The 27,862-nt window shown below is 48.0% G+C and overlaps 12 protein-coding genes across 12 annotated transcripts; 6 read left to right on the top strand and 6 right to left on the bottom strand.

Annotated features, from left to right (window-relative positions):
- Nucleotides 1–241: 241 nt before the first annotated feature.
- On the top strand, nucleotides 242–1,079 carry Pmar_PMAR018547 (hypothetical protein; the record flags this gene model as incomplete). Its single annotated transcript, XM_002778062.1, has 2 exons — nucleotides 242–534; nucleotides 962–1,079. The coding sequence occupies 2 exons, from the start codon at nucleotides 242–244 to the stop codon at nucleotides 1,077–1,079; spliced, it is 411 nt and encodes a 136-aa protein (XP_002778108.1).
- A 2,104-nt stretch (nucleotides 1,080–3,183) lies between these two features.
- Pmar_PMAR018546 (conserved hypothetical protein) lies at nucleotides 3,184–4,928 on the bottom strand (the record flags this gene model as incomplete). The annotated part of the gene is made up of 5 exons (XM_002778061.1): nucleotides 3,184–3,330; nucleotides 3,379–3,637; nucleotides 3,680–3,869; nucleotides 4,546–4,762; nucleotides 4,824–4,928. 5 exons carry the CDS (start codon nucleotides 4,926–4,928, stop codon nucleotides 3,184–3,186), a joined length of 918 nt encoding a protein of 305 aa, XP_002778107.1.
- Nucleotides 4,929–5,241: 313 nt separating this feature from the next.
- Nucleotides 5,242–5,639, bottom strand: Pmar_PMAR018545 (hypothetical protein; the record flags this gene model as incomplete). Its single annotated transcript, XM_002778060.1, has 2 exons — nucleotides 5,242–5,452; nucleotides 5,497–5,639. 2 exons carry the CDS (start codon nucleotides 5,637–5,639, stop codon nucleotides 5,242–5,244), a joined length of 354 nt encoding a protein of 117 aa, XP_002778106.1.
- A 612-nt stretch (nucleotides 5,640–6,251) lies between these two features.
- Nucleotides 6,252–8,222, top strand: Pmar_PMAR018544 (heat shock protein 70 precursor, putative; the record flags this gene model as incomplete). The annotated part of the gene is made up of 1 exon (XM_002778059.1): nucleotides 6,252–8,222. One exon carries the CDS (start codon nucleotides 6,252–6,254, stop codon nucleotides 8,220–8,222), a length of 1,971 nt encoding a protein of 656 aa, XP_002778105.1.
- A 1,273-nt stretch (nucleotides 8,223–9,495) lies between these two features.
- Pmar_PMAR018543 (hypothetical protein) lies at nucleotides 9,496–10,906 on the bottom strand (the record flags this gene model as incomplete). The annotated part of the gene is made up of 3 exons (XM_002778058.1): nucleotides 9,496–9,597; nucleotides 9,637–9,741; nucleotides 9,791–10,906. The coding sequence occupies 3 exons, from the start codon at nucleotides 10,904–10,906 to the stop codon at nucleotides 9,496–9,498; spliced, it is 1,323 nt and encodes a 440-aa protein (XP_002778104.1).
- An 895-nt stretch (nucleotides 10,907–11,801) lies between these two features.
- Pmar_PMAR018542 (myosin heavy chain, clone, putative) lies at nucleotides 11,802–15,190 on the bottom strand (the record flags this gene model as incomplete). Its single annotated transcript, XM_002778057.1, has 11 exons — nucleotides 11,802–12,041; nucleotides 12,085–12,138; nucleotides 12,175–12,267; nucleotides 12,870–12,945; nucleotides 12,992–13,049; nucleotides 13,095–13,232; nucleotides 13,515–13,626; nucleotides 13,859–13,943; nucleotides 14,372–14,482; nucleotides 14,977–15,044; nucleotides 15,095–15,190. 11 exons carry the CDS (start codon nucleotides 15,188–15,190, stop codon nucleotides 11,802–11,804), a joined length of 1,131 nt encoding a protein of 376 aa, XP_002778103.1.
- Nucleotides 15,191–15,261: 71 nt separating this feature from the next.
- On the bottom strand, nucleotides 15,262–15,415 carry Pmar_PMAR018541 (hypothetical protein; the record flags this gene model as incomplete). The annotated part of the gene is made up of 1 exon (XM_002778056.1): nucleotides 15,262–15,415. A coding segment is annotated over one exon (154 nt), but the record flags the coding sequence as incomplete, so codon positions are not given.
- Nucleotides 15,416–16,463: 1,048 nt separating this feature from the next.
- Pmar_PMAR018540 (TBC domain containing protein, putative) lies at nucleotides 16,464–18,824 on the bottom strand (the record flags this gene model as incomplete). Its single annotated transcript, XM_002778055.1, has 11 exons — nucleotides 16,464–16,527; nucleotides 16,571–16,749; nucleotides 16,799–16,932; nucleotides 16,981–17,065; nucleotides 17,121–17,217; nucleotides 17,264–17,419; nucleotides 17,460–17,634; nucleotides 17,678–17,777; nucleotides 18,240–18,389; nucleotides 18,445–18,590; nucleotides 18,668–18,824. The coding sequence occupies 11 exons, from the start codon at nucleotides 18,822–18,824 to the stop codon at nucleotides 16,464–16,466; spliced, it is 1,443 nt and encodes a 480-aa protein (XP_002778101.1).
- Nucleotides 18,825–19,976: 1,152 nt separating this feature from the next.
- Nucleotides 19,977–20,473, top strand: Pmar_PMAR018539 (hypothetical protein; the record flags this gene model as incomplete). Its single annotated transcript, XM_002778054.1, has 3 exons — nucleotides 19,977–20,111; nucleotides 20,156–20,288; nucleotides 20,334–20,473. 3 exons carry the CDS (start codon nucleotides 19,977–19,979, stop codon nucleotides 20,471–20,473), a joined length of 408 nt encoding a protein of 135 aa, XP_002778100.1.
- Nucleotides 20,474–21,401: 928 nt separating this feature from the next.
- Nucleotides 21,402–22,411, top strand: Pmar_PMAR018538 (ring finger protein, putative). Its single transcript, XM_002778053.1, has one exon. The coding sequence runs from the start codon at nucleotides 21,410–21,412 to the stop codon at nucleotides 22,349–22,351; it is 942 nt and encodes a 313-aa protein (XP_002778099.1). The 5' UTR covers nucleotides 21,402–21,409; the 3' UTR covers nucleotides 22,352–22,411.
- A 1,458-nt stretch (nucleotides 22,412–23,869) lies between these two features.
- Pmar_PMAR018537 (hypothetical protein) lies at nucleotides 23,870–25,985 on the top strand. Its single transcript, XM_002778052.1, has 8 exons — nucleotides 23,870–24,035; nucleotides 24,083–24,196; nucleotides 24,243–24,375; nucleotides 24,419–24,498; nucleotides 24,545–24,619; nucleotides 24,669–24,752; nucleotides 24,803–24,948; nucleotides 25,195–25,985. Exons 1-8 carry the CDS (start codon nucleotides 23,886–23,888, stop codon nucleotides 25,676–25,678), a joined length of 1,266 nt encoding a protein of 421 aa, XP_002778098.1. The 5' UTR covers nucleotides 23,870–23,885; the 3' UTR covers nucleotides 25,679–25,985.
- A 594-nt stretch (nucleotides 25,986–26,579) lies between these two features.
- On the top strand, nucleotides 26,580–27,041 carry Pmar_PMAR018536 (hypothetical protein; the record flags this gene model as incomplete). The annotated part of the gene is made up of 1 exon (XM_002778051.1): nucleotides 26,580–27,041. The coding sequence occupies one exon, from the start codon at nucleotides 26,580–26,582 to the stop codon at nucleotides 27,039–27,041; it is 462 nt and encodes a 153-aa protein (XP_002778097.1).
- Nucleotides 27,042–27,862: the final 821 nt, after the last annotated feature.

Raw genomic sequence — 27,862 nt, 5'->3', positions numbered from 1 at the left:
GGTAGATGGGCCTCTCAAGTGGTCGAGGACAGGAGGAGCAAGAGGCTAATGAATACCCAATGACTTCGCCCGCATTAATAGTATATTCGTTGGCCCGGTCATAGCGATGCTCATCGAATTGTTTGCTGATCGATTTAACGTGCTTCTCACAAGGGCGAGAGTTGCTGTCGGCAAGAGCGTAGGCATTGTGGCAGTGTATTTGGGAACTGACTTCCATTCGCAGTTTTCATGCCTATGTATCATGCCGATTAAGATCAAACTTCCCAACGGTACCAACCTAGGGTCGGTCGCAAAGCACTTACGAAGCTCTCTTAAATTACCTCTATCGGTCACAGAGAAGTTGAAGGCTTTCAAGAGGACGGAAACGGGTGCTAAAGTCAGTGAGAGTTGGGCTCACACCAAAGAGGCAGCGTATGATGCCTACATCAAGAATCCGGCATGTTATAGGGGAGGAGGTGGAAGTGTTCATACTAGAGGGAAGCCGGGTACTCCATCGTATTACCGAGCCATGCATCCTCAACGTATAACTTACCAGTAAGAAGGGCTACAGGTTGCATACTTCCTCGTAGCTCGTCGTCTTCAACTGACTGGTGGAATGAGCTGGATTCAGTTTGGCAGTGTAGGTCAATATGCACATGTATCGGTGACAATATGAGAGGGGAAATTCCTTTTGGTTTCTGTACATTTCCGTCCGATATGAACTTCTGTGATTAGCGAGGAAACTCCAGAGCTTAGTTGAGGAAAGCGAACAACAACACTGCGCGCGGCAGATTTGAACGAGTTGTTTGCTGACCTGTTGCTCATTGTGATTGCGGGTGCCAACCGTAGTAGCGAATTTGAAGGGCGATCGCCTAGAGTGTGATTCAGTATGCAGTTGGATCCTCTTCAGGCGACAGAGCATGATTGTTGGCGGGGTAACATTGGCAACGGCAGTAGTGCTCTTTCTGATGATCAAATATAGATTCAACGACCAGCATAGACAGAAGGAGTACGACGAGTTCCTCGCCAATCGATCGGCAATCCCGATGCCGCGTGGTCAGGCTAGAGGTGTCTCTGAGACCTTCTACAAAGACTCATGATAATTGTGGTTTCAGTGATTAAGAATAGAGCAGTGTTTCAGTAGTAGGCTCGGGGAGGAACTTCAAGCAAGCAAGGACAATCTGGTTAGACTTTGATAGCTTCCTTTCCTTTGTTGTGGGATGTCCTGAAGACTGGGCCTGTTTCATAGGAGCAAATTGCGCCTTAAACTTAGGTGACGCCTTAAGTATACCTTGAGTGATTGGGACATTCTATTTCACTACATAAGTAAGCACGTTAAGGCGCCTCAAGTTTAGGAGTACTTGAGTGGACCTCAAGTTAAGGAGCTCCTTAAGCTGCTTCTGAACGTTGTGAAATGAGTTGAGTACTTCTTAAGTATACCTTAAGTATATTAAGCCTTATAACCTATAAGTATAACCTAAGCCTATATTAACCTTAAGTACCTTAATATATATTCTTAAGTAACTCCTTAAGTTGCTCCTAAATTTGAGGCGCCTTGAATTAAGTCTCCTTGTGAAACAGGCCCACTATACGCGAACGAAATCCACTATACTGATACTGAAGCTACTATCAGTGTTGTATGCTCTCCCGAAGGATCTTTCACCGGCGACACTCTAGTCAGCGAATTTACCTAATGAATAGGTGGAGAGATCTAGCTATGTAGTTCAACCGCATCCTCTTCCTCTCTTAAGAGGTCTCATCCTATATGCGAGTCCACAAGGCAATATTACTCACTATGAACCCAATGATCTCGTAAGATAGATTCACAACCATGGTAGCAGTGATGAATTTAGCTTTTCAAAAGTATTCTGTACGTATCTTGGGGTTCTCGCAGAGGTCGATCTCTGCCGCTGCGACCGGTACTGGCCCACTTCCACCGTAGAGTTATGTAGGTTGAAATAAGTATAATACGTCCTGAAGAAGGGCATGCCGAGAGACACAGTGTCAGAGTCGGTAGGCTCAATGGCCAGCATGCGCCACAGACTCGAGTACGCTTCGGTGTAGTCCGCAGGGGGCAGCACCAAACAGGCCTCAGCACCCTCGTCACCAAGATCGAATTGGATGATCGGCATGTCCTTCAGGCGAGTATTGTGGACTAATCCCTCGTAACCTCCCGGGGAGTCCCCTGTCCTCTCCAGCATCCGAATGAACTTTGTAAAATGTTTCGCCGGAAGCCGAATAAGAGCGTCTCCAGTATCGAGTATTGCGGGTGAATTGTGAACTTCGATGAACATGGAATTCTCAGTCGCTACGCTTATCCTGCCAAGACGTACTTGATAGGGAGCTATTGACACTATAGGCTGCATCAGTTTGATGGACTTCATCGCGCCAACTTCACAAGAACCCTTCCCGCCGAGAGTCAGGATTCCATCGAGATGTGTCCCCTTCCCAGGAGTACACACACTGAATGACTTCTCATTGATTATTCTAGCTTCGTAGAGTTGAAAGACAAATGACTGAACTGCACCTGGGTGATAAGACTGGCCCAAACCGACAAGGCCATGGGGTTCTTCATCAGGCGATGCTGCGTTAAAACCAATGATGAGCCCGAAAGTTGCCTTGTGGAGCACTCGATCGCCCACCTTTATCGTTCCCTCATGCATGACGAAAATAACCTCAGTCTTATCACCAAAACCAACGCTGAATTTTCGAGAGGCTCGATGTAGGTCACAGTCATCCGGACAGGAATAGCATCCTGATGGCAGTGCCGCACAGCTTTTCCCGATATAAGTTTTCTCATACCACTCCTTGTACACAACGAACAAAACCTGACTGCCAGTGTCCACTGTCAAACGCTGTTTTTGACCGTCGAATTCCATCACAACAGAGCCACCCTCAATTGGGAGGTAGACTTCGGCATAGACCAGCCGCTGTATGAATATAATCACCGGAGTGAGAACTCTGGGGATTGATGACATGAAGTACGAGGATTGTGACGGATTCTCGTGTCTTCTTTGGTGAAGGTTGAGACAACAAAGTGACGAGACGGATGAGAGTACTTTACGTCTCGTCGTGTGGCGAGAGGCGCTTTGAATCGCACGGAGGAAAGCCTCCATCTCCCACTCGTTTTTCACGCGTTTTTGACTGGGTGAAAACTCAACCTTATAACAAGCAGAAACCAAACAGATGAATGATGTCAACAGACTAATTGCTCTTCCAGAATGCATAGCGGAATGTGAGACTGACCCTCGGACGGTGTTCCCTCTTTCGAGACGGCACACTGTGCTTCCACAGCTTTTGTGTGCTGCCTCCCATCACCAACAGCGACCCACTGCGCGGCGTTAGCTGCACCTACATGGACTCCCCTGGCTGCCGCATTAGCCACCCTAATGACAGTACCTTCTTCTTATCCCTCTTGGCGTCCAGGACAAAGTCTCGCTCGGCCCCAAGGGACACGCACGCAATTGATGGGTTCACTCCAAGGACTTTCTCATCGTCCGAGTGCAATCCAATACTATCAGACCCGTCCCGGTAGTAGTTAAGTACACAACAGTTGAACTCTTGTCCACATGCCTCACCCACGGCCTTCCTTAAGCGGTCTATAACGATCGGACCCCGCCTCCACGGTGAAGGTACCCTCAGGGGCCCTCCAGAGTATCTTACCGTAGTTCTACTCAACGAACTCGTATCAACCTACTACCTATACTGCTGTCCATCATCAGCATAGAAGGCAGTCAGCCTCCGTTCCAAATGCTCTTTTCCGAATATCTTAACTCTCCCTTGTTCCCACGGAACTTCATTTATCATTTCTTCCAATGCATCAGCAGGATTCTCCACAAATTTCGGCAGATACGTCAACCAGGACCCCTCGTGGTCCAGCGGCCATCGGTCTAACGCAGAATCGCCCCTTAACATTACACTCTCTTGCGGTCCTTTCCTGAGTCGTTTCGGCGCTGGAAGCTTCTCTATCGAATCATCACTGTCCTCAGAGCTAGAGCCCAGCTCTACCACCTCAGTCGCTGTGTTAGACATTTATACAGTCTACGATGAGACTCCACCCACTATAACGCGAGACGGCCGAGGTCAACTGCAATAATGATGACGGAGATGATGAAGAATTATGGTAATAGTCCAAAGAAGATGATGACATTAGTGATGACGTATAGTACCAAAATGCATTACTAATGTACCAGGTACTCAACAACAACAACAACCGTGAAATTTCTACAAAGAAAAAAGCAGGGTCGTTTGCCACTCCGATGGATAGCAAAGGTAAGAATGTGTACTTTCAAATGAAACTATCTCTACAATGAGACTGCAAAGGTAACGGCGGAAACATAGGGACTCTTTCGAGACCAATTCTCCGACGCCAGAGACCCGATCGAGACCACCCTGACTCGGGATCCATCTCCATCCTTAGGAACCCTATATCGCTGTTCAGAGGGGCCACCGTGCTAACCTTAATTTCGAGTTCGCCACTTCTCGGAGGCCAACTACTACGATTGTGAACTTCTGATGACCACCGTCTATCAGTACTTGTCTTGGAACTACTCCTCGGTTTACTACCGCCCGAATTTGCGCCCCTTCGACCTTGAGCCTTCTTAGAAGGAGTCTTGGCAGAGTTTTTCTTAGGCCGACCACGCTTCCTCCTTGTCGAGGTCTCGACCCCTGCGCTCTTGTCAGATACTACAGAACCCTCTCGGGCTTCTCGTATCCGCGAACTTCGACGCACTGCGCCCTCGAGGGCCCAGTCCGGCAAAGCCCCGTTCAGATTGGAGTCGATCTGAAAGCAGAAAAATCAACAACATCAACATGGGTATCGAAAACGGCATTGAGCTGCTCACATCGTCATCAGCATCGGTACTCGAAGTGAATTCATCTCGGAAACGTCGACGTCTCCGTTCACCAGGGTCACCGTCCGTGCTACTCTCAGTGGGAGACTGCAGCATGATGAAGATAAAAACAAACAAGGGGAGGGTACCTTCCGAGATCGTCCCCGAGGTCTACCCGACTTGGATTTCTCCGGCTTGGTCCGCTTCCTGACGAATTATCATTAACATGATCACATTCTTAATACGCTCGAGGAGTGATATAAAGTGAAAGCCGATACTACGATGTCAGATGGTCATCTCGGAGCTTTCCAGAGGAAACGGTGAGGATCTTCGGATGTAGTTCTTCCTCTAAACTGAGTGAATCGTCGATTGCGAATTTATTCCGAGTTGACCTGCCTTGCCACATGGAAAGTTCGTATCCAGACTTGCACTACCTTCTCTCAATGAGCAACTCTTCGTCATCAATGAGACCATTTCCACCACAGCTAAGCCCCGATGAACTCGATGGAGCTGAAGACGCCTCGGGCTGCCGGGGACGCTTCCGCTTAGCTTTCTCCGACTTCTTGTCCGATGAGAACGAAGTCTTCTTCTTTTTCTTCTCCTTACCGTGCTTATTCCGACCCTTTCTCGAGCTGCCCAACCTGCACGGTAAATGATGAGCAAAACCACATCCAAGTCCACCTACCGGTCATCGGCCCCAGGAGCAGTATCAGGGCGAGGCCTACGACGGTCTTGAGGAGGCCTGTCAGCCCTATGACCATCCTTAGAGCGTTGCTGTTGTTCCTTCTCTCGCTTCTCAGTCTCGGCGATCAAATTAATGTAATACATCATTATACGGTCCTCTGAAAGCCAATACCAACATTTTCCCAATTCACAGTTATATAGCGCTGCTGCTGTGAACCGTGACCGACGCCTACCCGAAGACGTCATTCCGAGTTGAAAGTGGATTCAAGCGGCAGTTGTGCGTGTCTCAAGACACACTATATGAAACAACTAAAACAGTGGAAACTCGCGTAGCGACTCCAACCGTGATACTAACAAACACGAGCCGGACAGGTGAGAGGAACAAGACCAGAGAAGTGGCATGAGCTGCATGGAAGTGACCTTCAGATTGGCTCACACAGTGCCATCATCCTTCTGCGCTCGAAAGTTGATGTGCGAGTGGTATCACTGAAAGGGCGGCAGAGTAGAGAATATTTATTTGAGAATAATGACAAAGAGTTCCCAACGTGTAGACCCTCCCCGAAATTCGATTTTTCCAAAAGTGAAGTGATGATGGAAAGATACCTTCGGATTAACTAGGCCTCGGCACTGTTCCCACAATGAACGAACGCTTACGAACAAACACAGCATGGAGGCTTGAAAAGTAAATCGATTATCAGGGCGCGCGCAGTTGCCAACGCCGCTGACCAACCTACGTTAGCTATTCTATACTTTGCAATGAAGTTCCTTTTACCTACACTTGCCTTGGTGGCAACCTCTGTCCTAGGGGCTAAGGACAGCAATGAAAACATTGACGGCCCCGTTATTGGTATTGATTTGGGTACTACCTACTCCTGTGTGGGAGTCTACAAAAACGGCCGTGTCGAGATTATCCCCAACGACCAAGGTAACCGCATTACCCCTTCCTACGTCTCCTTCTCGGATGACGATCGCTTTGTGGGCGAAGCCGCTAAAAACGAAGCTGCCGTGAACCCTCACAACACTGTGTTCGATGTTAAGAGGCTCATCGGTCGTCGTTTCAACGACAAGACCGTTCAGAAGGATAAGAAGTTGCTACCGTACAAGATTGTCAACAAGAATGATAAGCCTATTATTGAGGTCGAGACCAAGGGTGAGGAGAAGCACTTCAACCCTGAGGAGATCTCTGCTATGGTATTGGGTAAGATGAAGGAGACTGCCGAGAACTACCTGGGTAGCCAGGTTAAGAACGCTGTTATCACCGTACCAGCTTACTTCAATGATGCCCAAAGGCAAGCTACTAAGGATGCTGGTACCATCGCTGGGTTGAACGTCCTCCGTATCATCAACGAGCCCACGGCTGCAGCTATCGCTTACGGTCTTGATAAGAAGAACGAGGAGAACATTCTCGTGTATGACCTTGGTGGTGGTACTTTCGATGTGTCACTGCTGACTATTGATAATGGCGTGTTCGAGGTGGTTGCTACTGCTGGTGATACTCATCTTGGTGGTGAGGATTTCGATCAGCGTGTTATGGATCATTTTATCAAGATTTTCCAAAAGAAGAATCACAAGGATCTTCGCACTGACAAGCGTGCCTTGGCAAAGCTTCGTCGTGAGGTCGAGAAGGGCAAGCGCGCTCTCTCCTCGACTCACCAGGTCCGCATTGAGATCGAGAACATCATGGATGGCATTGATTTCTCTGAGACTCTATCTCGTGCTCGTTTCGAGGAGCTCAATGCTGATTTGTTCAAGAACACTCTAGGTCCCGTAAAGTCTGTCCTTTCCGATGCCGGCATGAGCAAGAGTGATATCGACGAGGTTGTTCTCGTCGGTGGCTCTACTCGTATCCCCAAGATTCAATCCCTTATTAAGGACTACTTCAATGGCAAGGAGCCCAACCGTGGCATCAACCCCGATGAGGCTGTTGCTTATGGTGCTTCTGTCCAGGGTGGCATCTTGAAGGGCGAGGCTGGTCAGGATCTTCTGCTATTAGACGTGACTCCTCTTACCCTTGGTATCGAGACTGTTGGCGGTGTCATGACCAAGATCATCGGTCGCAACACCGTTATCCCGACGAAGAAGTCCCAGACCTTCTCCACCTACCAAGATAACCAGCCTGCTGTCAGCATCCAAGTCTTCGAGGGTGAGCGTCCTCTTACCAAGGATAACCATCAGCTTGGCAAGTTCGAGCTTTCGGGCATTCCTCCGGCTCCCCGTGGGCAGCCTCAGATCGAAGTCACTTTCGAGATTGATGCTAATGGTATTCTCAACGTCAAGGCTGAGGATAAGGGTACTGGAAAGTCTGAGAAGATTACCATTACTAACGATAAGGGTCGTCTCAGCGAGGATGAGATTGAGTCTATGATCAAGGATGCCGAGAAGTACGCTGAAGAGGATAAGAAGGTGAAGGAGCGTTTGGATGCCAGAAACGCTTTCGATGGCTACCTACGAGCAATGCGCTCTGCCGTCGAGGGCAGTGGCTCCTTCAAGGGTCTCGGTGATAAGATGGACGAGGACGAGAAGAACGAGGTTCTCGATGCTGTTAGTGATGGTGAGGAGTGGCTCCAGGCTAACGGTGAGACGGCTGAGCCTGATGAGATCAAGGATCAGCAGAAGGAGGTTGAAGGTGTTTGCGCTCCTATTGTTTCCAAATACTACAACGCTGGTGCTGCCGACGAGGAGGATGAGGACGATGACGATTACTACGATTCTCCTGATGAGTTGTAGAGTGTGTTTATCTGTGTTTCTTCATCCAAACACTGTTTTTCTACTGGTTCCTTTTCGTGCTTAATATCGCAGCGCGCCTCGCGTTGAGTGCACACGTCCTAACTGATTGAATAGCCAGTCTCGAATGATGAAAAGTGTCTAAATTGGAATTCCTCGTTTCAGTCAGAGCATCTCGCTCGATGCTGATTGAGTACACACCATTCTGACGAGATATACTGGTAGAAGCATCGATGATGAAACGTGTCTAAATTGGAATTCCTCGTTTCGGCCAGGCCTTGGTCGATGCCGATCTTAACACACTGTCTGAGATGCATTAATGATCCCGATATTTGGGTGAAAGTCAGAGGAGAGAAAACAATTGGTTGTCTATGATGATACGTGTCTAATTTGGAATTCCTCGTTTCGGTTAAGGTTACCCTAATGCCGATTTTTTACACACTATCTGAGACAACGCCTTTTCACAGAGGAACGCGACTAGTAAAGAATCTCGCGGAAAAGGATATTATGCGAGCGTTGATGTCACACATCCAATAGCAAACTTTCACAGAGTTCCTGTTAGTGAGCCGCAAGTGTAAAAAAATTTCGACCTTGCTGACCAATTTAAACCTACTGGGAGGAACTCTAGGGAGGAGCCACATTCATGGGCCAACATGGCCACCATTGAAGGATTATCTCAAAACGTTTTTCCCTGGGACATGTTAGTCTTCGGACATCAACCCTTTCACTGATTGTGGTACGTTTCGGCATTCCTGCGTAGTTCAGTGTGTTAGAACTAAGAAAGTTGTACAAGATGTGACCAGCCATCACAGGCTCACCAAGCGTCCCCTTCTTATTCTCCGTCCAGACTCATTCCCTTAGGCCGTTCTGGCATGACGGTTGTGATTATACGATACGAAAAATGACAGGTCGCAGCACAGAATCACTGACCAAGTTCACTTAGGGCTCCATTACTCCCCAGACACGTTCTGCTATTCACAAGGTTCTCCTGAACAATTTCCCTTGCTATCCATTACCCACAGTTGACTCGCAATCTCAAAGCAAGGAAGTGACGGAAACAGCAGTCAGAAAGATATGTCATGAATTAGCTATACTAGGGCGTCCATAAAGAACTTCTCTAAGGTAAGCATGTTGTGCATGCTTATGAGTAGGCCAACTGTCCCATCTAATATGCCGTACATCGTACCCGAGATGAGTTAACAGCCGATGCTTCAGCTCAGTCGTGACCGTCGGGCGCTCAGACCTAAAGTATGTCTTCATTCCTTCAAACGTGTCTTCACCGATACCCGTTGATGAAATGCCGTGGCCCATCAATCTCAAGCAACTTCCTCGAGCCCGAGATGGCGATATCGATCACATAGGGCTGCTGTAGCGCTACCTAAGGACTAATCAAAGACCATCGAGAAGACCGGCATACCTCCAAAGTGTGCGACACTCCCAGATCCGTAAGCTCCCGAGAGACCACTAAGTGCTGCTGCGAGGACATTGCCGGGAGCGCATCATACTGATTGTTGACCCGAAGCTGATCAAAACAACATCGTTATAGCCGCAAACAGTTCGTCTACATTTACCTGGGAGACTACAGCCAAGAAGTCTCGCGATTTATCGCTCAACTCACACCATAAGAATGGCCGCTCTAGTCTGATATGCAGCTCGATAACACAGAGATTGATCTGGCAATACGTGTCCAACGCCGACGGGCTAACGCCAGAATGAGCCAAGTACTCGAGGACACTACGAAGCAGGGCCTCCTTGAGCTCAGCGAGGGCGAGTCGACGCTCGCTAGGGCGATGCCGACACACCAATGATAACATGAGATGGTTGAGAGTGTCCACCAGAGGCTTCGACGGCCGAGATGGCCATTTATTCATCTCTGCTGCTACGGCACTCATCATCTCGTGAAATCGAGGGTGTTCCTCTAGGTCGAGTTTAGTGCAAATTTGCAGCAAAACCGCTAAGCGGAATGCGCAGACTTCCCCCTGTAGTTCATGAATAGCAGCGGCCTCCACCAAGGTACCAAGGATTTCCCGATCAATGCAAACACTGAGGTTTCCCATGATACCGAGAAGAGCCCGAATCGCATCAAATTGGTTGTCGTCACCACCAAGCAGCATAACCCGTCGCGCCAGACTCGCCGCCAAGTCGTTACTAAAGATGCCGACCCTCTTATAGGCGCCACAGAGAGCAATGATTTGATACGACCGCATTTGCCCAGTTCTATTCACTAAGGCAGGGAATGCATTCTCGAATATGTCCTGCATGCCAGTCTCGTGTTCACGCACGCCCAAGTTGGCCAGTGTGCTGAGAAGCCTCGCAATATCGCGCCCGTTGGCTTGGTCCAGCAAGTCTTCCTGCCGGATTAGAACACGCCGAGCCAATTCCCGAGCGCCCTCCTTATCATCGTTCTGAGCAAATGCGAATACCAGCCGCACAATATCAGGAACCGGTAAGCGCAGAATATTGCGGGAGACCCAATCTCGGCAGGTGGTGAAGTACTGGTCGGATTTGCTTCTCTCTGATACTTGCATGAACGCAGTTTCACTCATGGCCTTCATCGGGCACTTCCTGGAGGCTCCTTCGAACTGTTCACGATGTGCTGGGATAAGGCAACACAAGCCAGGCCAGCACGCTGCTGCCTTTGCTCCTACTGGGACAGCTGCATGCCGACACAGCGACACAACGGACATCAACAACAACAACAACGACAATCACGCGATAATGATGCTGCGATATCACTCAACAACTCTCATCAGAAAGTTAACAAGATTCTGAATAGTGTAGTGTACAGAAACAGGGCTCATTTCTCGCCGCCCGAGAAAGCACTTCCAGCAGCGTAAGGAAGTTCGACTATGATTATGTCGTGAATCGATCTGGAACTGCATATGGCTTTCTCAGACATCTACCGAGCCCAGTGTGGGAGAATGTGCACATGGTCAACCACATGTGTTTGTGAGAAAATGAAAATTCTGAGGAAGATTCTCATTGGCTTGTGTACTCTTCTACCTAAGCTCAGCTGAGCGGAGTGAACATATATTCCAACACCCATCTCTAGAAGAAGACGATGATTTCAAGAGGCTCGACTGATCGACGTTCTTCCAACAGAGAATACATCTGCTGCGACTCACACGTTTGTACGCATTCATCACCCTACAAGATCGGATGACCTCATAGACACCTGCGAACTACTTGGTGTATGTTAACTTCGCAGCACACTTTCCAACATCGTTATATAGGAACTCATCTTACGTAATTTGAAATTACATAAGATGTTGAAAAGTGATGTCGAAATGACTTGTTTCTAAATCTGTGACCCTAGCCCTCCGCTGACCCTCCGATAACTAAACTCGATACACAGCATGGGCTATAGGAAAACAGGCCATATACTGGTAGTAAGGAACTATCACACACCCGATCACACAGGCGTGCCCCAATGGGACAACAATAGAAAAAAGTATAACATATTCACAACGGGTCAAGGCAGTACTAAAGTATCGCTTTTACCAAGGGCGCGCCAGTATCTAATCACACACAACTCCTATGCCTCTTGAATTCTCGATCATAATGGAATGCATTCCACGAAAATCACAGCTCACCCGATACTGAACTGCCCATGCCCCTCGCCGCGAGAGTGCCCTCATGACAAGCCTGTGTCACCGGGCTAGAAGTAGCGGTCGAAGGTGCCTCAACAATCTTCTTATCATTTTTCCCCACTATACTCTCTGACAGCGGCTCGGCAATAGTCTCCTCAACTTGCCGCGGATCTGCTGAGTCCTGGCCAGCTTCTTGCGGGTCAACTGCGACTGTAGTGAACTTCTGAGACACCTTCAGCAGAATTGACAATCGTGACAAGCTCATAGGCCCCCACCTGATTCCTGAGCGCCCGCAGTTCCTCCTCAGTATCCCACTTGTCCTCCAACGCCTACAACAGTAACACAACAGTAACATGAGCAACTACGGCTGAGAACAGCAGAACTTTGTTCAGATGCGTCCATAACTCATCGTGTTGTTGTTGGAGTTCCTTCAGTTCCTGTCGAAGTCTATCGGTTGCCTAAATCGGAAACCTCCAAACACGCATAGACTACCGTAGCACTCGTGATATGGCTGTTCGCCTATACAGTGTTATACGAAGTAATATTTTCAACTTCGAAAGACAACTTTGAGTAACATCAACAAGATAACAATGCGAATCGATTGACAACGTTGCAGAAGCGTTCCGTAGTCTATATTCCCTAATTGGAGGAAGCCATCTCGAAGATCTAGATATGCATAACTGTTTGGTTCACACTGTACGAGCCACGTATTAAATTGAACAACACTATAGTGACTGCCAACAATAACCTTGCAGTGTGGGAAGTATGCACATAGTCAACTACATATGTATGTTGGTGAAAATATGAAAATTCTGAGGAAATTTCCTGAAAGTCTTATTGGTTTCCATATACTTCTACTCCAATTCATATGTAAATTTCCATGATAAGTGAGGAAACTGCATTCAAACATTGTAAGGAAAGCGAACATATACACCAATAATGTGAGCAAAGCGAACATATATTCCAATACTGTGAAGCAAGCGAACTTATTTCCCAACACTGTGGGAAGAGCGAGCATATACCCCAACACTGCTATCCCCTGTCCCTTTCCCGCCCCTACCTCAGTGGAGTCCTCTCCAACACTACCCTTCTGATGCTCCTTAAGATCAGCCCTCAGTCCAGACAACTCCACCTCCCTAATAGACCCACTCACTCGCCTCCCATCAAGACTACTCCACGTACCGACTCCTCAACTGCCGTTTCAACTCTACATTCTCCTGAGCCAAGGCTTGGATAACTCCTAAGACGGCTCCCTTCAAAAAGAACCTAAAATTCTTCAGCCTACCACGTGATGACTCCGAAGAGCCTCCATCATTTCTTCCTTCCCAATCTTCAACTTTTCGCCTCAACTCGGCGTTCTCCGTCTCCAGTCGCTCCACTTTTCGCGACAGCTCCTCAAGCTTCTGTTTTTCCTCCTCAGAGCCTACAGTATGAAAAAGACTACTAGAAAATATATTTTACAATTCACTTCGCGGGAAACAATAGTTTCATCGTAGACGGTGTAAGGAAATGTTGAACACAATGATCTCCTGTAATTTTAGATTCTTGTGATACTTGTCTCCCTTGCTGGCCTAGCGTATATTTTATGACTACTGTATTGATCATAAGTTGAGAACCACTTGTTAATAACTCTTGTTGATACATGGAGTATTACACCACTTCACGTTGAACGGGTGAAACTCCAAACCCCACCACGCACTCCTACCAGCATTCAGCAGCTCTTCATCTCCACCAGGAGTCGGCAGGCTGGACTGCTCCTGAAAATCATCCACCTGCTTCTGGAGCTTCTCGACTTCTTGACAGAGATCGTCGCGTTCCTAAAAATAACAAGTTTGATTTCTAATCTCTAACTCTCCTCAGCTCACCAGTGTTGGAATATATGTACGCTCTCCTCAGCTAAGTTCAGGAGTTTCCTCATTAATTATAGGAGTTTACATACAAATTCGGGTAGAAGTGTACAGAAACCAATGAAAATTTCCTCAGAATTTCCGCTAAAGTCATATACGCATGTAGTTGACCATGTGCATATTTCCCCTCACCGCAGCTCACTTCAATGACAGCATCCATCTCATTCTGCATCTCCTCATTCGTGTTCAACAACGCAACATATGCCTCAGCGGGATCCGTACCGTACCTGCGACAACTCGCATACTATCACAAGAAATCGGTGTGGGAAAATACACACATGGTCAACTACATGTGTAGGGGACATTTGAGAAAATTCTGAGGAAAATTTAGGAAACTCTCATTGGTTTCTGTACACTTCTACCCGAATTTGTATGTAGACTTCTATAATTAGTGAGGAAACTCCTGAACTTAGCTGAGGAAAGCAAACATATATCCCAACACTGCCTGAAATAGTAAATTCTGGTCAGTCTAAGAAAGCCGACTACATGTGTCGGTGACGAAACGAAAATTTTGAGGAAATTTCTGGAATTTCTTGTTGGTTTTTCGTATATTTCTACCGTAATTCGCATATCAACTCCCATAATCAGTGAGGAAACATATATTCCAATACTTCCCCTCAAAATGACATTCAGCCTGCTTCTCACAGTGGCCTACATTTTCCTCACAAGTTTCATCAGCTCCTCCTCCTTCTGTTTGGATCCATCCCTTTCTGTCAACAGTTTCTTCTCAAGTGCCAGCTTCCTGTCCAGATCCTCCTGGAGATACCTAAACTCTCCAATGACCAACCACGACTTCATCTCAGGAAGAGGCGCCGCCTTATTTCGTACGACGGTCACATGGGCGCATGCCTTCGATCAAGTAGATGTCCATACCGAGTGTACCCTTATATTAGTATTTCTGCGATTAAGGCGATATATTCGCGCGAATGGTAGACAGTTTCATCAAGACTACTGGCGGACTGCGTCGAGCTATCAGTCTGAGCAGGGCTATGTCGTCGAGAGGGCAATAGGCCCTGCCGCGCCCGAAAAAGGAAAGGTGTTTCAAAACCTCATGAGCACCTCCCTAGGAGAGTTTATGACCTAAATCTCGCAAAAATTCAGCCAGCGTCATCATAAATACGAAATTGAATCCTTTTCGTGGTGCGTGAAGGAAGAGATGACCGACCTCTGTGTACTCAAAAGTGCTCACGAGGTTTCGAAACACCCTGTACGTAGAAAAAAGCCTCTCCAAAACTAGAGCCCTACAGACTAACGTATTACGCTATATCATTTCGCATGGTTTCCATATCAGCATACGCCGCGCGGAGCTCTTCCTTGCTATTCGTCAACTAAAACAGCTCCGAGTATCCAAAATCGATCGCCCCAAAACACTTCCTACTTCCCGCTGGACTCTAACCGCCTTTTTCAAATACCGTTTCACTTTCCGTAGGAGTAAGCGTATCACCACAGGATCCGACCAGTCAGCCCCGTCCATCGCTGATAGGAGCTCCGAACTCTGTCCCCATACCACACCTCGCGCAACTTCTCTAACCCTTTCCTGCCTACCTCATCCACACTAGGAGGAGCTGCCGTATAGCTACTACACTCATCACTAGAAGCAAGCTGGTCATAGTACCGCTCCATCGCTGGATCCTGTACTGGCAAAAACACTTGCGGACTTCCTTCCGACTCCCCAGAAGGTGCAGCCTCGAGAGCCTGGCTAGGCATCATAGGAAAACCAAAGCACAACCTTATCCCATACCACACCATCTCCACTTCAACGCAAGTCATGTCCGACTAATCATGAATCAGACTGCTCACAGTGGTTCCCGACCATACACCCAACATATACGCATACGAGCACCCAAGCTGCTGAACAGACAAGGTCGAGACCCAGTCTTCAGGAGCCTGTCGATATCTGCGGTAGATTCGGATTTCCACACTCCACAGTATCGGAAAATACACATGCTCAACTACATGTGTTAATGACAATATGGAAATTCAGGAAAAAATATCGGGAAATTCTACTTGGTTTCCATACACTTCTACCCGAATCTATATGAAAATTCCTATAATCAGTGAGGACACTCCTAAACTGATCAGAGGAAAGCCAACATACTTCCGAATTCATAGGGAGCTCGTCTTACCCCTGTAAGTGAAGTAACCAACCATTACTCTATTCAGACTAACGCAACCAGTGTTGTAATATATGATCGCTTTCCTCAGTTGACCCTAGGAGTTTCCTCACTAACTATAGGAGTCCATATACAAACTAGGGTAGAAATGTACAGAAACCCGCAAAAATTTCGGAAATTTTCCTCAGAATTTCCATATTGTCACCAAACATATGTGGTCAACCATGAGCATATTTTCCCACACTGAACGCAGCACGCCTTGGGAAACGACGATAATATTACTACTACCTAGAATAACGTCCTCAGAGGGCAAGCAGGGAATGTACAGAATGAGCTCATAATAACACAATAGTCAACGATGATACAACATATTACTCAATTGCAGAGCAGAAGAAGGAGAGATAATAGTAATTCCAAAGACAGCTAAAACCAGCTGGCATTGCTTCGCTCCGCTAGGCAGTGGTATTATTTTCAGAACAGTCAAGATGGAGTGAATCGATAACTCACAAATGGTCGTAATAAATAGTAACCATCAACATCATCTTGAGACTGCCCCAATGCCCTCTTCATAGAAAACTCGCTTATAAAATGATTATAACAGATTACAGTCAACAGCAGTTAGACGTACGTCCGTCACACTTCGGCACTTTGCCAGGCAAAACCGACCGGAGCGAATCCGTATCCAGCCATGATCAACCTAAGATACGCAAAGATACCCTCCAGACAAGCACCCGTGTCACCACTTCTTCTCTGCTGCGGCCTTGTGCTGAGCCTCTCTTGCTTTGTGTCGAGATTCTCGACAAGCCTGGATCCACTTCACTGTCTCCCTTGCCAAATCCTCCACATCCATATCACGCAAAGTGCTCTTGAAAGTGGTCACCACCATCTCCTGATGAACCTCCATAGGCAACGCCTTGACCTAAGCCAGCATTTCCAACCTAAGCAAGCCCAGTATATAGGCTCCCTACCTTCTGGTTCTCCGGTGTGTCCACCTTATCACTTAGCTGCCCTATAGAAGGCTTCTCCTGTGTAAGGCAGCCCTCCATCTTGGAATACGCCAGAGATATCGATGCCAGCATTGCTGCTAGTACTGCATCATTACCTACTATCAGCCATACCACACCTCTCTCACTTCCTATCGATGTACTACCATCAAGAAGGAAGATATCCCACAGTCTAGCCGGAGGCATCGACAACGACTTCGACCATAAGCACAGCATAGGCTCCGCACACAACTTGATCATCAACAACAACAGTCGGCGTCTCATACATTACGATACCACACCTCACCCAAAGTCTGGAAATCTCGAGCCTATCCAGAAGCTGCTTTACATCAGGGAAATGCTCTCCCAACAGTTCATCCAGCCTCGTGATATCTCTCAAGAACCTGAACTCACTTCGGTACAGTCGCGACACCGTAATCCAGCACATACCCTCTGAGGTTCTTCTTATCATAGTAGTCCTTATTAATACCCTCAACGAATGCTGCTAACACTAGATATACCGTCTCATCGTCCAAGCCCGGTAGCGGGATGGATAGCAGAGCATTAACGATGAAGTTCATTCCTTGGCAGTAGCCCACCGAAGGACTGACAACAACTTCTCCAAGCTTATCACCGCTGTTCTTACTTCCTCAATGCATACGCCATCAGCAAGTCCCGCATTCTATCGATCCGATCAGGCGGTATTCCACCTGCCGTCCTGGGCAGGTCCATCTCAATCTGATGCTTAATCTTGGAGTCCAGTGAGGCCTCATTGTCGAGCATTGCCAGAGCCTTCGGATAAGTCAGTTTGCAGACCGAATCTGACAAGACGGTAGTCACAAAGAGTGCGCATCACTTCCCTACGATGAAGCCTTTCGTGAGCCCATGTTCTCCACAACGTAGGCCTGTACTCAACGGGAACCCCATACGAATGTACAAGAGGTCGAAGCTCCGACCGATGTACCTACTTTTATTGGAATAGCTAAAGTCCAGGGAGGAAAGGCAGCATAGACTCAAAATGTTTAGCGGACACGCTACAGGACACAGTGTTGGAATATATGTTTGGTTTCCTCGGCTGGGCTCGGGAGTTTCCTCGCTAATTATAGGAGTTTATATACAAAGTCGGGTAGAGTTGTACAGAAATCAATACTAATTCCCCAGAATTTCCTCAAAGTTTTCATACCGTCACCAACACATGTAGTTCACCATTTGCATACTTTCCCACATCGACAAGACCAGTGTTGTAATACATGATCGCTTTCCTCAGTTGACCCTGGGAGTTTCCTCACTAACTATAGGAGTTCATATACAAACTAGGGTAGAAATGTCCAGGAACCCGCAAGAATTTCCTCAGAATTTCCATATTGTCACCAACATATGTGGTGCACCATGTGCATATTTTCCCACACTGACAGGGCAGTACTACTTCTTCCAAGGGTCGGCCTGCAACCACCTTCTCCCACTGGCTCAGCATGTTCAATTCATCTGCACTAGGTAGCAAGGACCATGCCCCACTGGATGGGACCGCTTTCGCCACTCCTTTCGAATCCACGTCACTCAGAGACTGGTTCATCAACTGGGAAAGGAGAAGAACAGTTACATCGACGATGGTGATCGACGAGTTGTCTTACCGCTAGAGGGTGTCGGTCTACTATGAGCTTGAAGAGGCTCTCGCCACTGAGGTCAACAAGGTTCCAGTCTGCGCTGACGACGCTGGGTGGCCGAGACGTGGAGTCAACAGAGGAGTCCTGGGCGCGGTCAGAGCACTGAGTGGCAGCTGAAACACGAACGATGTGGGTGGTAGAATGCGTCACACGAGTGCTAGACTGCAAAGAACTGAATCCCGAGTAGTACCACGCTCCCGCCTCTTCTCGACGTTCTCGTGTTCTTCCTCCTTGTCAACCGTCGATGAGGTGTCCACTTTGTCATCGTTGACGGTGTCATCAGTCGGATCGTCGGGTCCGAATAGGTAGTCTGGAATGGCCTTAAGCTTGTCTAATATAACGGCCATAATAAACTTAAAACGCTACGAGAATAATGGCAGAACGATGTTCAAACGATTATGCGTGGAGAAAGTCCCGAGGAGTTTGAGCGTTTTTACACGCGTTAAAACGACGCATGCCGAACAACATTCTGCGCAGGTATATCTTTGACATTCCCGTACGCATAGTGGGAGGCATGGTTCCGGTGCTCCAGCTTCAGACGAGAATGAGTCGCTGAGGAGTGGTCATCCTTCGTATACGGCGGGGCCTTTGGCCGGGCCGGCGGGATACCACAGGTGTTGATTCGGTCGACCTACGCTCATGTAGGAGCACTTGTCAGACATTCAGGGTTACCCCGTTAAAGGAGGAGCGGTCAGATACTGTATTGGTAAGAGCCTTTGACGACCACGGAAGGTTGAAGAGTGTTGGGCAGATGGGCCCTAAGGTAGAGCAAATTCAAATTTCCAGTCATTGGGGCAAACTAAGGTAGGTTGTGGAGGATGTGACCGTGGAGTGGTACCATTTGGAGTATATCACAGCTAGAAGGCCGTCTATCAGCAGCAGCGTTCTCGGTATCGTCCTGGGGCTTCCCAGTCTCAACTTCGTGTCAAGATAACAACCGCTCTATACGAGTAATGACCGGCCAGGAAAGGTAGCTGAGTACTAAACTACTACCTTCTGGCTTTAAAATACCATCAACAAGAGGGCTGATGTCAATTCTAATGCATCCGGAGTCCGGACTCCTCCCCTGCACATTGAGGAGAATGAGCGGAAAATATGCGAACACTCGACTAACAAACGGTTTCAACCAGAGTCGGTCTATAAGACCTTTGTTACTATTTTCTGTCCCATTCAGCGTCGTTATATTGCTTTTATTATAGAGCAGTTTACTCCGTTCGTTTCGCGTCCTAGGGTTATTGATTTCCTCCTGATGCCAGCCCAGGTCCTGAGCAGTGCTGTCAACAGATCTCTCTCGTGGTTGGGAGATTACCTACCGGTCAAGACTGCACGAGAGAAGTTCCCATTTGTCATTGAGTTTACTCGACCCTGGGTGATCCGAGTGGATTCTTGTCTAGATGGAGTTTTAGATGCAGGCAGCAAACTGTTCAAAGTGACCTGGGCTACCTGGGAGTTTTGGTGACAATTTTCCTCAGAACATTCATAGTAACTTGGGCGTGATGATGACGTTCATTGAACGAATCAGAGAGGCTATTTCTGTCAATAAGCAGATCGTGCAGTCTAGGATCACAGGGCTGGTTGAGGACTGTCGCCGTCTGCTGATTCGTCTGCAGGAGACGACATTAGACACTTTTAAGGTAAGTTAGAAATACCCTCTAGGCTCATGTGTGAACTGATCTAGGTCGCCTCTGCTACTTTCGAGAGCATTCCCTGCTATCTCGATATTAACGTCCATGTCGTCTTCAATCCCGACAATCGTCTCATCGGTGGGGTTATCCGTGCCAAGGAGAAGCTCATTACGATCACCACCAGGGGTAGGCTAGAAGAGAGATCGCATGTCAACCATTGAGAATATGCAGGTCTCGACAAGACCATTGGGGAGAATCGTCGTAAAGTCGTCATTGAACGTGGCACAGAAGTCTGCCATGTTCTTATGGACTACGCCAAGGGATTTTTGCCGACCCTAGGGGGTCCCTCGACTTCTGCTGAGGGCCGCTAAGGGTCTATTCCACATATGAATGAGTAACTAGTGTTATACAGCTATTCATCAGTTGCTGTACTTCCCTTTTTTCCTATCGTTATCATTATATTCAGCAGATTCCACAGCTTTCAGCTCTTCCTAATGTTCCCATTCATTTTGAGGCAATTCCAACAGGATGCGCGAACCGATTTTACACAGAGCTCAGCTGTTTCTGATATTCTGCTCATGCCAGTAGTCGTAGATGGTCCAAGCGTGAACTCGATGAGTGTGTTGTGTTGCACTACAGCATGACGGATGGGAGTGATGCCATTGACGAGGCAATTGATAATGGTGATGGACTTTCCAGGGAGGGGTTTTATGGTCGGGGTAGCAGATGTTCGTGTCAGCTGTATTAACGGAGTTTCACCCGCTTTACGTGGAGTGGCGTAAAACTCGGTGAAAAACGCGATATTCGCGGTATGCAGTAGTCGTGAAATATGTTTTTCACAAGTGTTTTTCATATCACTAGGGTGAAACTCTAATGTAGTATTCCCGACTAGCGTTCGATCTGTTATTCCGCAGGGACGTCGTATTGGTGAATCGGTGAAGTTGTATAAGCAATTTTTCCGTATGATGCTCCAAGAAGTGGGGAGGCGAGTTCATTGAATTGCTGAATTCATTCGTGCCCTTGGTAGACAGGGGAATCCACAGGAGATAGTGTAGAATTTGATGACGAGTGTTTCGAAAAATATCTAAAACCGTGTTTCTCGATTAGAAATGGGAGTTGTTTAATAACTCTTATACGTTAGAAAGCCCTATCAAATTTTTAATGAGCCCGGTTTCGCCCGGATATTCACATTTGGCGTGATTTAGATCAGCCCTGGACTGTGGAAGTAGCGCTATTGCTGTGGTCAATGCTCTGTAGGATCTCCGGTTTGTTTATTGTCTTGCTCTGGCTCAGCTTGTTTTCCCAAGATGTTTGCGGCATCGCCAATGGCAATATCGTCAGCTTCTGACGACTCTTCGTCGACCTCATCGACACAGCGTATGGAGGCGGCTGATCGGAGATCCTACCTCCAGGAGCTGCCGCGAGAGGTCCTTCGAGTTCAAGCAGACGAGTTGAATGTGCCACAGGACGCTACAGTAGCGCAAATGGTCACTGCTATTCTGCAAGCACAGGACATAGAGCACGACCGGGTAGTAGCTCTGAGGTTGGCTGCGGCCTTAGGGGAAACCGATCAAGAATTTGTACGCCCTGTGAGCCGGCCGGCGTTCCTGAGTGTAGACAGTGAGAACGCGACGGCAGAGGAGACCAGGCCGGCCGCCTCGCTCGACAGGAGTGACTCAGAGGCTTCCTTCTTGAGCGCTAGGGAGTTCCCTTTACCGAGCGGAAGCAGTGATGACTCCAGATCGACGTCGGATCGGGTGAATGATAGTGCTAGCGAGTCCAGTGGAGGTGGGCCTCACATAAGGAACAGCTTGCGTGCTGTTGTTGGTGCTGTCGGGCATACACTGGTTCAAGGCGTGATGGCTACACTATCAGGCGCCGCATCTGAGGAAGGTGACAGTATGGACGACTCGCCGTTGGCCGCGATAATAGCGGCTCAGGGCGGACCGGCTGCCGGTGCGACTGAGGGGGAAATTGCCGCGCTTACTATACAGTCTACGTGTAAGGAGGCACGGGGCAACTGTGCAGTGTGTATGGATAGTCTCAAGAAGGGGGAGATGTTGAGGACTTTGCCCTGCATGCATCGCTATCATGCCGCATGCATAGATGAGTGGCTGAAGAGCAGTCCGACTTGCCCAGTATGTAAGACGTCGATCCTGATGGGAATTTACGAGGGGACGATGCCCAGTGGTAGTGGTGACAGCGATCGTCCGCGTCACCGTCGCATGAGGTGGAGTTCTCGTGACTGAGCGCAGTATATTTACTTGTTTAATTTCCCATTTTTCTGAATGCTCCTTTTCTGAGCCTGAGTTGGACGAGTTGTGGTATCGCAGTTTTGGGTCGCCCTACAGCGTTATTGTTGATGATTATCATCTATGACTTTAGCTTTTGCATGCTGATTCGCAGTGACTCCATGCAAGTGGCCATGAGGACGGCTTGTGGGAGATCTCAATGGAGGGTGAATTTACGATAAGGGTGAGAGCTCGCCTTGTGGGACAGTCGGGAGCTGACGTATCTACCCTGTTCACAGGAACGGGACGAGGGGCTGCTTGTCGCATGTGTAACAATGAGGGGAATATTTTAGTTCTCTATTGGTACCTGGGTTGTCTTCTTCTTTGTATGTAGCAATAGAGCTAATATGGTGACGGGCTGTGAGCAGTATCTGGAAATCATAGTAGTCTGTGCTTTTCTGCTATAGCGAGAATGAAAGTTCACGGCACAAAGAGTTCGTCCGATGCATAGTTTTATGCATAGTTCATAGGGAGATGCTTTTATTAGTGACCCCGTGGCACGTGTTATTCAGAGTAGGAGCTCAGATGAGGAGAAATTGTGTGTTTATTCCACACCTGCAACTTGTTGGTATGCAGCTTGCCCCGGCAGAGACTGTGGTTGACTTGATGGCGACTTTCGGAATAGGTGATTATGAATTACACCTTGTTGGCGACATCTCTCTCTGGCTGCGATGGAGTTGACTATCGACTCGATCATTCGAAAGGTAGTAGCGGTGCTCGTCGATCAGTAGGTTATTTGTCTTACCGCTCTTTCTTCACATCGTGGCGCTCAGCGCTGTCCCTCCCAGTGTGAGTCCACCTTGAGGGGCATGGACTGGCTCCTTCTACATCTAAATATTGCCGGCCATGACGACCGTACTCCTACTTTTCCGTTTTTGCGATAACCGTGAGCTCTAAGTTGATCTTTAGCGAGGCTTTAAGTAGTACTGGGAAGCTGCTTGAGACGTAGTTGTGAATTCACGAGCGCACCTCCCTCGGGAGCCCGAATGCATTCGAAAATATATACTCGAAAAGATAGGGTGCTCGAGCACAGTGAAACGTCTGTGCTAACCTGAATAGAGTCTTTGCAGGGGGGCTTCCCTTGAGCTAAGCTGAGAAATGACAAGTCGGAAATCTGGCGGTGCAGGTGCGCTCGCGACGAGCGAAGGGCGATGTGTGTTAGCATGGAAAATCCAGGGACGACGGGTCAGCGACGTTAGTCCTAGTGTTGAGACTCCCTCGGAGCGAGATCGACATGGACAGCAGGAGGCGAGCGAAAAATACATCGTCGCCGACGATTGCTATGCTCACATGTATGTATCTTGATGATTTCAGTGACTGATTCCGTGTCGTGCTCAGTGGATGCAGGGGGTCGGGCATTTTTTCCGCAGGGGGGGGGGCGACTATCAGAACTTTTGCATTCTGTGTTCAGCCTCATTGGGACGACTGCGTCTGGGTTTCTCACAGAAAACAGATCTTCAGTTGAGGTAAACGATCAGTTGAATTCTACTGTATGCCACGGGGCTCCGGTGGTGGTAGTGCATCTACAATAGCAGAGCCTGTTCGGGCGTTGACGTACCATGAGAATCCACATAAGAGAGGCACGCAAGTGACAGTACTCATACCGGCGTTCATGGCAAAGGTTGATAAGACTGTTCCACTGGTGAGTCCGAACGACCATGCTTTAGTCGCACTGCCAGTCGAGTGTAGGTCAGCAGAGGAGATGTCCTCGAGGCGTTTCGGAAGTTGCCGACTAAAGCCAAACAGGAACTCCTCACTATCGTCGATGCAGAACTGGTGTCACGGATAAACGAGATAGATTTGGTAGATTTATGGTAGGAGTCGGCAGAGTTGATCTCGTCGCTATTAGGAAGCGAGAAAGCAACAGCTACACTCCATGGGCCAATACCCCAAGCATAAGCGCCTTGTTGGGCAGTCAGCATTCTACCTTTTCAACAGTACTAAGTTGATGCAGGATATTCTCGATTCTTCGGGGGCCCAAGGTGAGGTTGGAGACCCTGAGAGCTCTCATGTTGTTGTGGTCAGCTCTTGCGCACGACCGCAGTGTTAAACCAGACGTGCTTCAGCCCAAGTATCACCCGGTGCTTAACGACACGCTTCTTCCGGTAAGTTCTTCAAAGTTGATTTCAGGTTGTGATGGTTTCGTTTTAGTTTATCCACGATCGATGTGAAGATTTCCTTGCGAACACTAAGAGAATGCGCTCGAGAATTGTGCGGCGAACGGAGGTGACAACTTTCAGTCTAGCCTCAACTAATTAACTGTTTGTTCACTCAGTTATGGTATCGTCTCACGGACTTCGCCACAGGAGATCCGAGACATGTGGTCGTAGATGGAATTGTAGCCCAAGCTCTGGAATTTGTAGGGGAGATAGTCACCATCGTTATGAAGATTCTTGTTGTTCTTCTCAGCGTATTCTGAGCGAATACTACAGGGACAAATTCGAGTCAATTCGCAGTAAGTATCTGAAGGAGGCCTCTTCACCAGCGAAGGAGCCACAGAGGAAGTCGAACGGCTCGATCTCGACTGACTCTGGAGATCAGCAGCAACGAAAGAAGTCACAACTGACCCAATCTGGAAAGAGAACAAAGCCGAAGACCACACCGTCCAAACGCCTACCGCACACTACTGTTCCCGAACTCAAACCCGGGTCTGTCGTAACTTGCGCAACGTCTGAGCCGGCTGATAAAAGCAGGCTCCGGTCGTCCTCATCGAGTAGCAGTAGCAGCAGCAGCAGTAGCTCGTCATCGTCTTCTTCTACTTCGAGCTCCTCTTCCTCGTCTGCTGCTTCATTCTTGTTCAGCGTGATGATGACTTCGGAAGAGTATACCTCGGATACGTTGAGATCTTCGGTACCCTCTAATCTCGAACCGGGTCCCAACGGGAATCCAAGCGAGGCCCCAAAGCTTCCATTGAGGCCAGAAGCAGGGTTGTCGCTGCCCCCTGAGCCAGAGGCTGGTGGCAATGATGGTGAATGGCATGTTGTTGGTAAACCGAAGGTGAAGAAAGGCTCAGTGCCCAGCACTACTAAAGTGTCGTCATTAATGTCACCAAGGCGCTTGGCTCGGCGTAGAGCCGCAGAAAAAGCCGCAGCCACTTCGTCTGAATTGGTTAAACCTCAGGAGAAGGTCACCGCACCAGCGGCGTCACATGACCGTCAGTCAAGGGTCGAGCATGGTGCAGGGTTACTCACGGTGAGACGTACTTTCATTCACATCGAGGAGGAGCCTACTGATGAGTGTCTGCGATATCACCCGAGTATGCTGTCGAAGGAAGCTCCATTTTGAGGTTGCGGTCATTGCTGATTAACAGTGGCATCTTGTCACGATGCTTGTATCCCGTTGTTCCTTTGTCTTTGCTGCTCTTCCTAGTCACTGTCAACCCTCTTCTCGCCAGATCGCGGCGTTACTGCATACATTGTGGGAGCATTGTTGCTGTATCTGTTTGACCATATCAGTGCTCCTTCTCTGTAAGTTCGAGTGACTTGATCTCAAGAGCTGCGACTCCTTTTCGTATTTTTCCTCCATGGTGCAGAGAATGTTATTGAACAGAGCTAACATTTACAGGACCAACTTTGTGAAGATTGATCACCTTCTCTGCTACGCTCGGGTTGTCAATGGACATAGTCTTAGGGGGGCGGCAAGAGCACCAGTTAGTGATTTCGGAAAAGAATAGTGACATAACCATCTATTGCCGCTAGATAACAGTACTCGACTTGTGGAACTCTCTACCGCTTGAGTGTTTCCCGGTGAACGCAACCGGAAAGAAGACTTCATATGTGCAGTTTCATCATTGACCATTGTTTGCAAAAGAAGAATAGAAGCTAGTGTCACTAGCTTGCAGTCAACAGAACGACTCGTTTAAGTAGGAACCTGCTAATGTTTCAAGTTCGTCCCGCGGTGTCACAGTACTAGTGATATTACTTGCAACTGTGATAACTTGTAGAGTCTCTTGTGCTGAGAGGAGCATTCTGGAGGAATTGCCTGATATCTGCACTACCCCTAACTGATGGAACAGCTACTAGCATAGCTTGAGACAGGATACGCATCTTTACGCTAGCGTATGTGCTAGCTGAGCGTAGACGATACTCATTGAAACCATTGATTTGTTTGTCTACTTGTATGTGTTCAACATTCATGTTCAAGCATCTCATTCAGTTGAAGTTTTTCCCATCTCTAAGTAGTTGAAATGATGCGCCTCCTATCTTCGTTCTTCGTCCTTGGCTCGGTCGCCGCCGCCGACTGGAACTACTGCCAGGAGCTGTGTGAGGAGACTCCTGGTTGCAAGAACTATGGTTGGGGATCCTATTGCAAGGGTAACGGCGTATGCTTCGGTCTGCTTGATATGGGTGGCGGTGACTATTGCTTTGAGCCAACTGATGGTTTCAACGGTGGCTACTGCAGTGATAAGGTTTACAGCCCCGTCTCTTGCCCGGTGGTTGATAAGACCTGTGAGGATCTTTGTGCCGAGACCCCTAAGTGCAAGAACTCTAAGTGGGGATCATACTGCAAGAAGTACGTCGATCAGCCCGGTCCCTATGTGTGCTTCGGATTGTATAATTCCGATAAGCCTCATCTCTGCTATGAACCTTCTGAGGGTGACAAGTGTGATGAATCCTCGCCAGTCTATTGCCCCTCAGAAATGGATTAATTTCGTTTCTCTTATTCTTTTGTCGATGATGGTATCTATGAGTTCTGAAATTTTAACCGGCTAGCAGTAGAGTAGTTTCTCTCAGCTTGTCAAGTTCGTTGCGTTTGTTGAGTAACCAACAAAGTCACTAAATGCTGTCGTAAGTTCATTATGCGCACATTTTCTGGCAGTGGGCAGGGTAAGACGGGGAAGTGTATTTATATCATTATTTCAGGAGCTTCCAATTTGAAACTTAGTTAAGATTTTGTAGATGAAGAATACACACACTAGTTCCTCATGCGTTCCTTGTTCATAATGTATCATTATTCTGTCGAGATATTGTAGGAAGTAGTTGGTTTTGAGTCGTAGCCGGGCTTTCTGATTTCTGGGTGACCTTTGTTATTGACAAACGTCAAAGTGTGATCATGACGAGTGGATGTCAGTGTGATTTTTACATGACGATGGACTTAGCAAACAGAAAGCAAAGCCGTCCTCCTCCTATTGATACTGATTTGTATTCCCCAGTTGAGTCCACAGCCTCTGAGGACGACCGGTAGCTGGAACCGAGATAAGATAGAAACCTGAGTGCTACGTGTTAGGATCGTATGTCGATCTTGGCAACGACTTATTGACGAGAACGCCGATCTTCGACTTCGTGTTCACGACATGATTGATGCTTATGAGGATGCTTTTATATCTTCTGAGAGACGAGCTTCGATGAGAAGACCGAAAAACCCCTCCCGTGACAAGAAGCCGATTGAGCATGTGAGAGAGCCTCGGGTCGATCTCACTAGAGTCGTGTCATGATAGGCTGGAAGCGCGACCAAAAGGCGAGTAAGGGA

Source organism: Perkinsus marinus (assembly GCF_000006405.1).
Source record: "Perkinsus marinus ATCC 50983 genomic scaffold scf_1104296950436, whole genome shotgun sequence".
In the NCBI taxonomy this organism is placed as follows: Eukaryota; Perkinsozoa; order Perkinsida; family Perkinsidae; genus Perkinsus; species Perkinsus marinus.
Note: the sequence above shows the minus strand (reverse complement) of the source record. Positions and strands in the feature narration are given on the sequence as shown.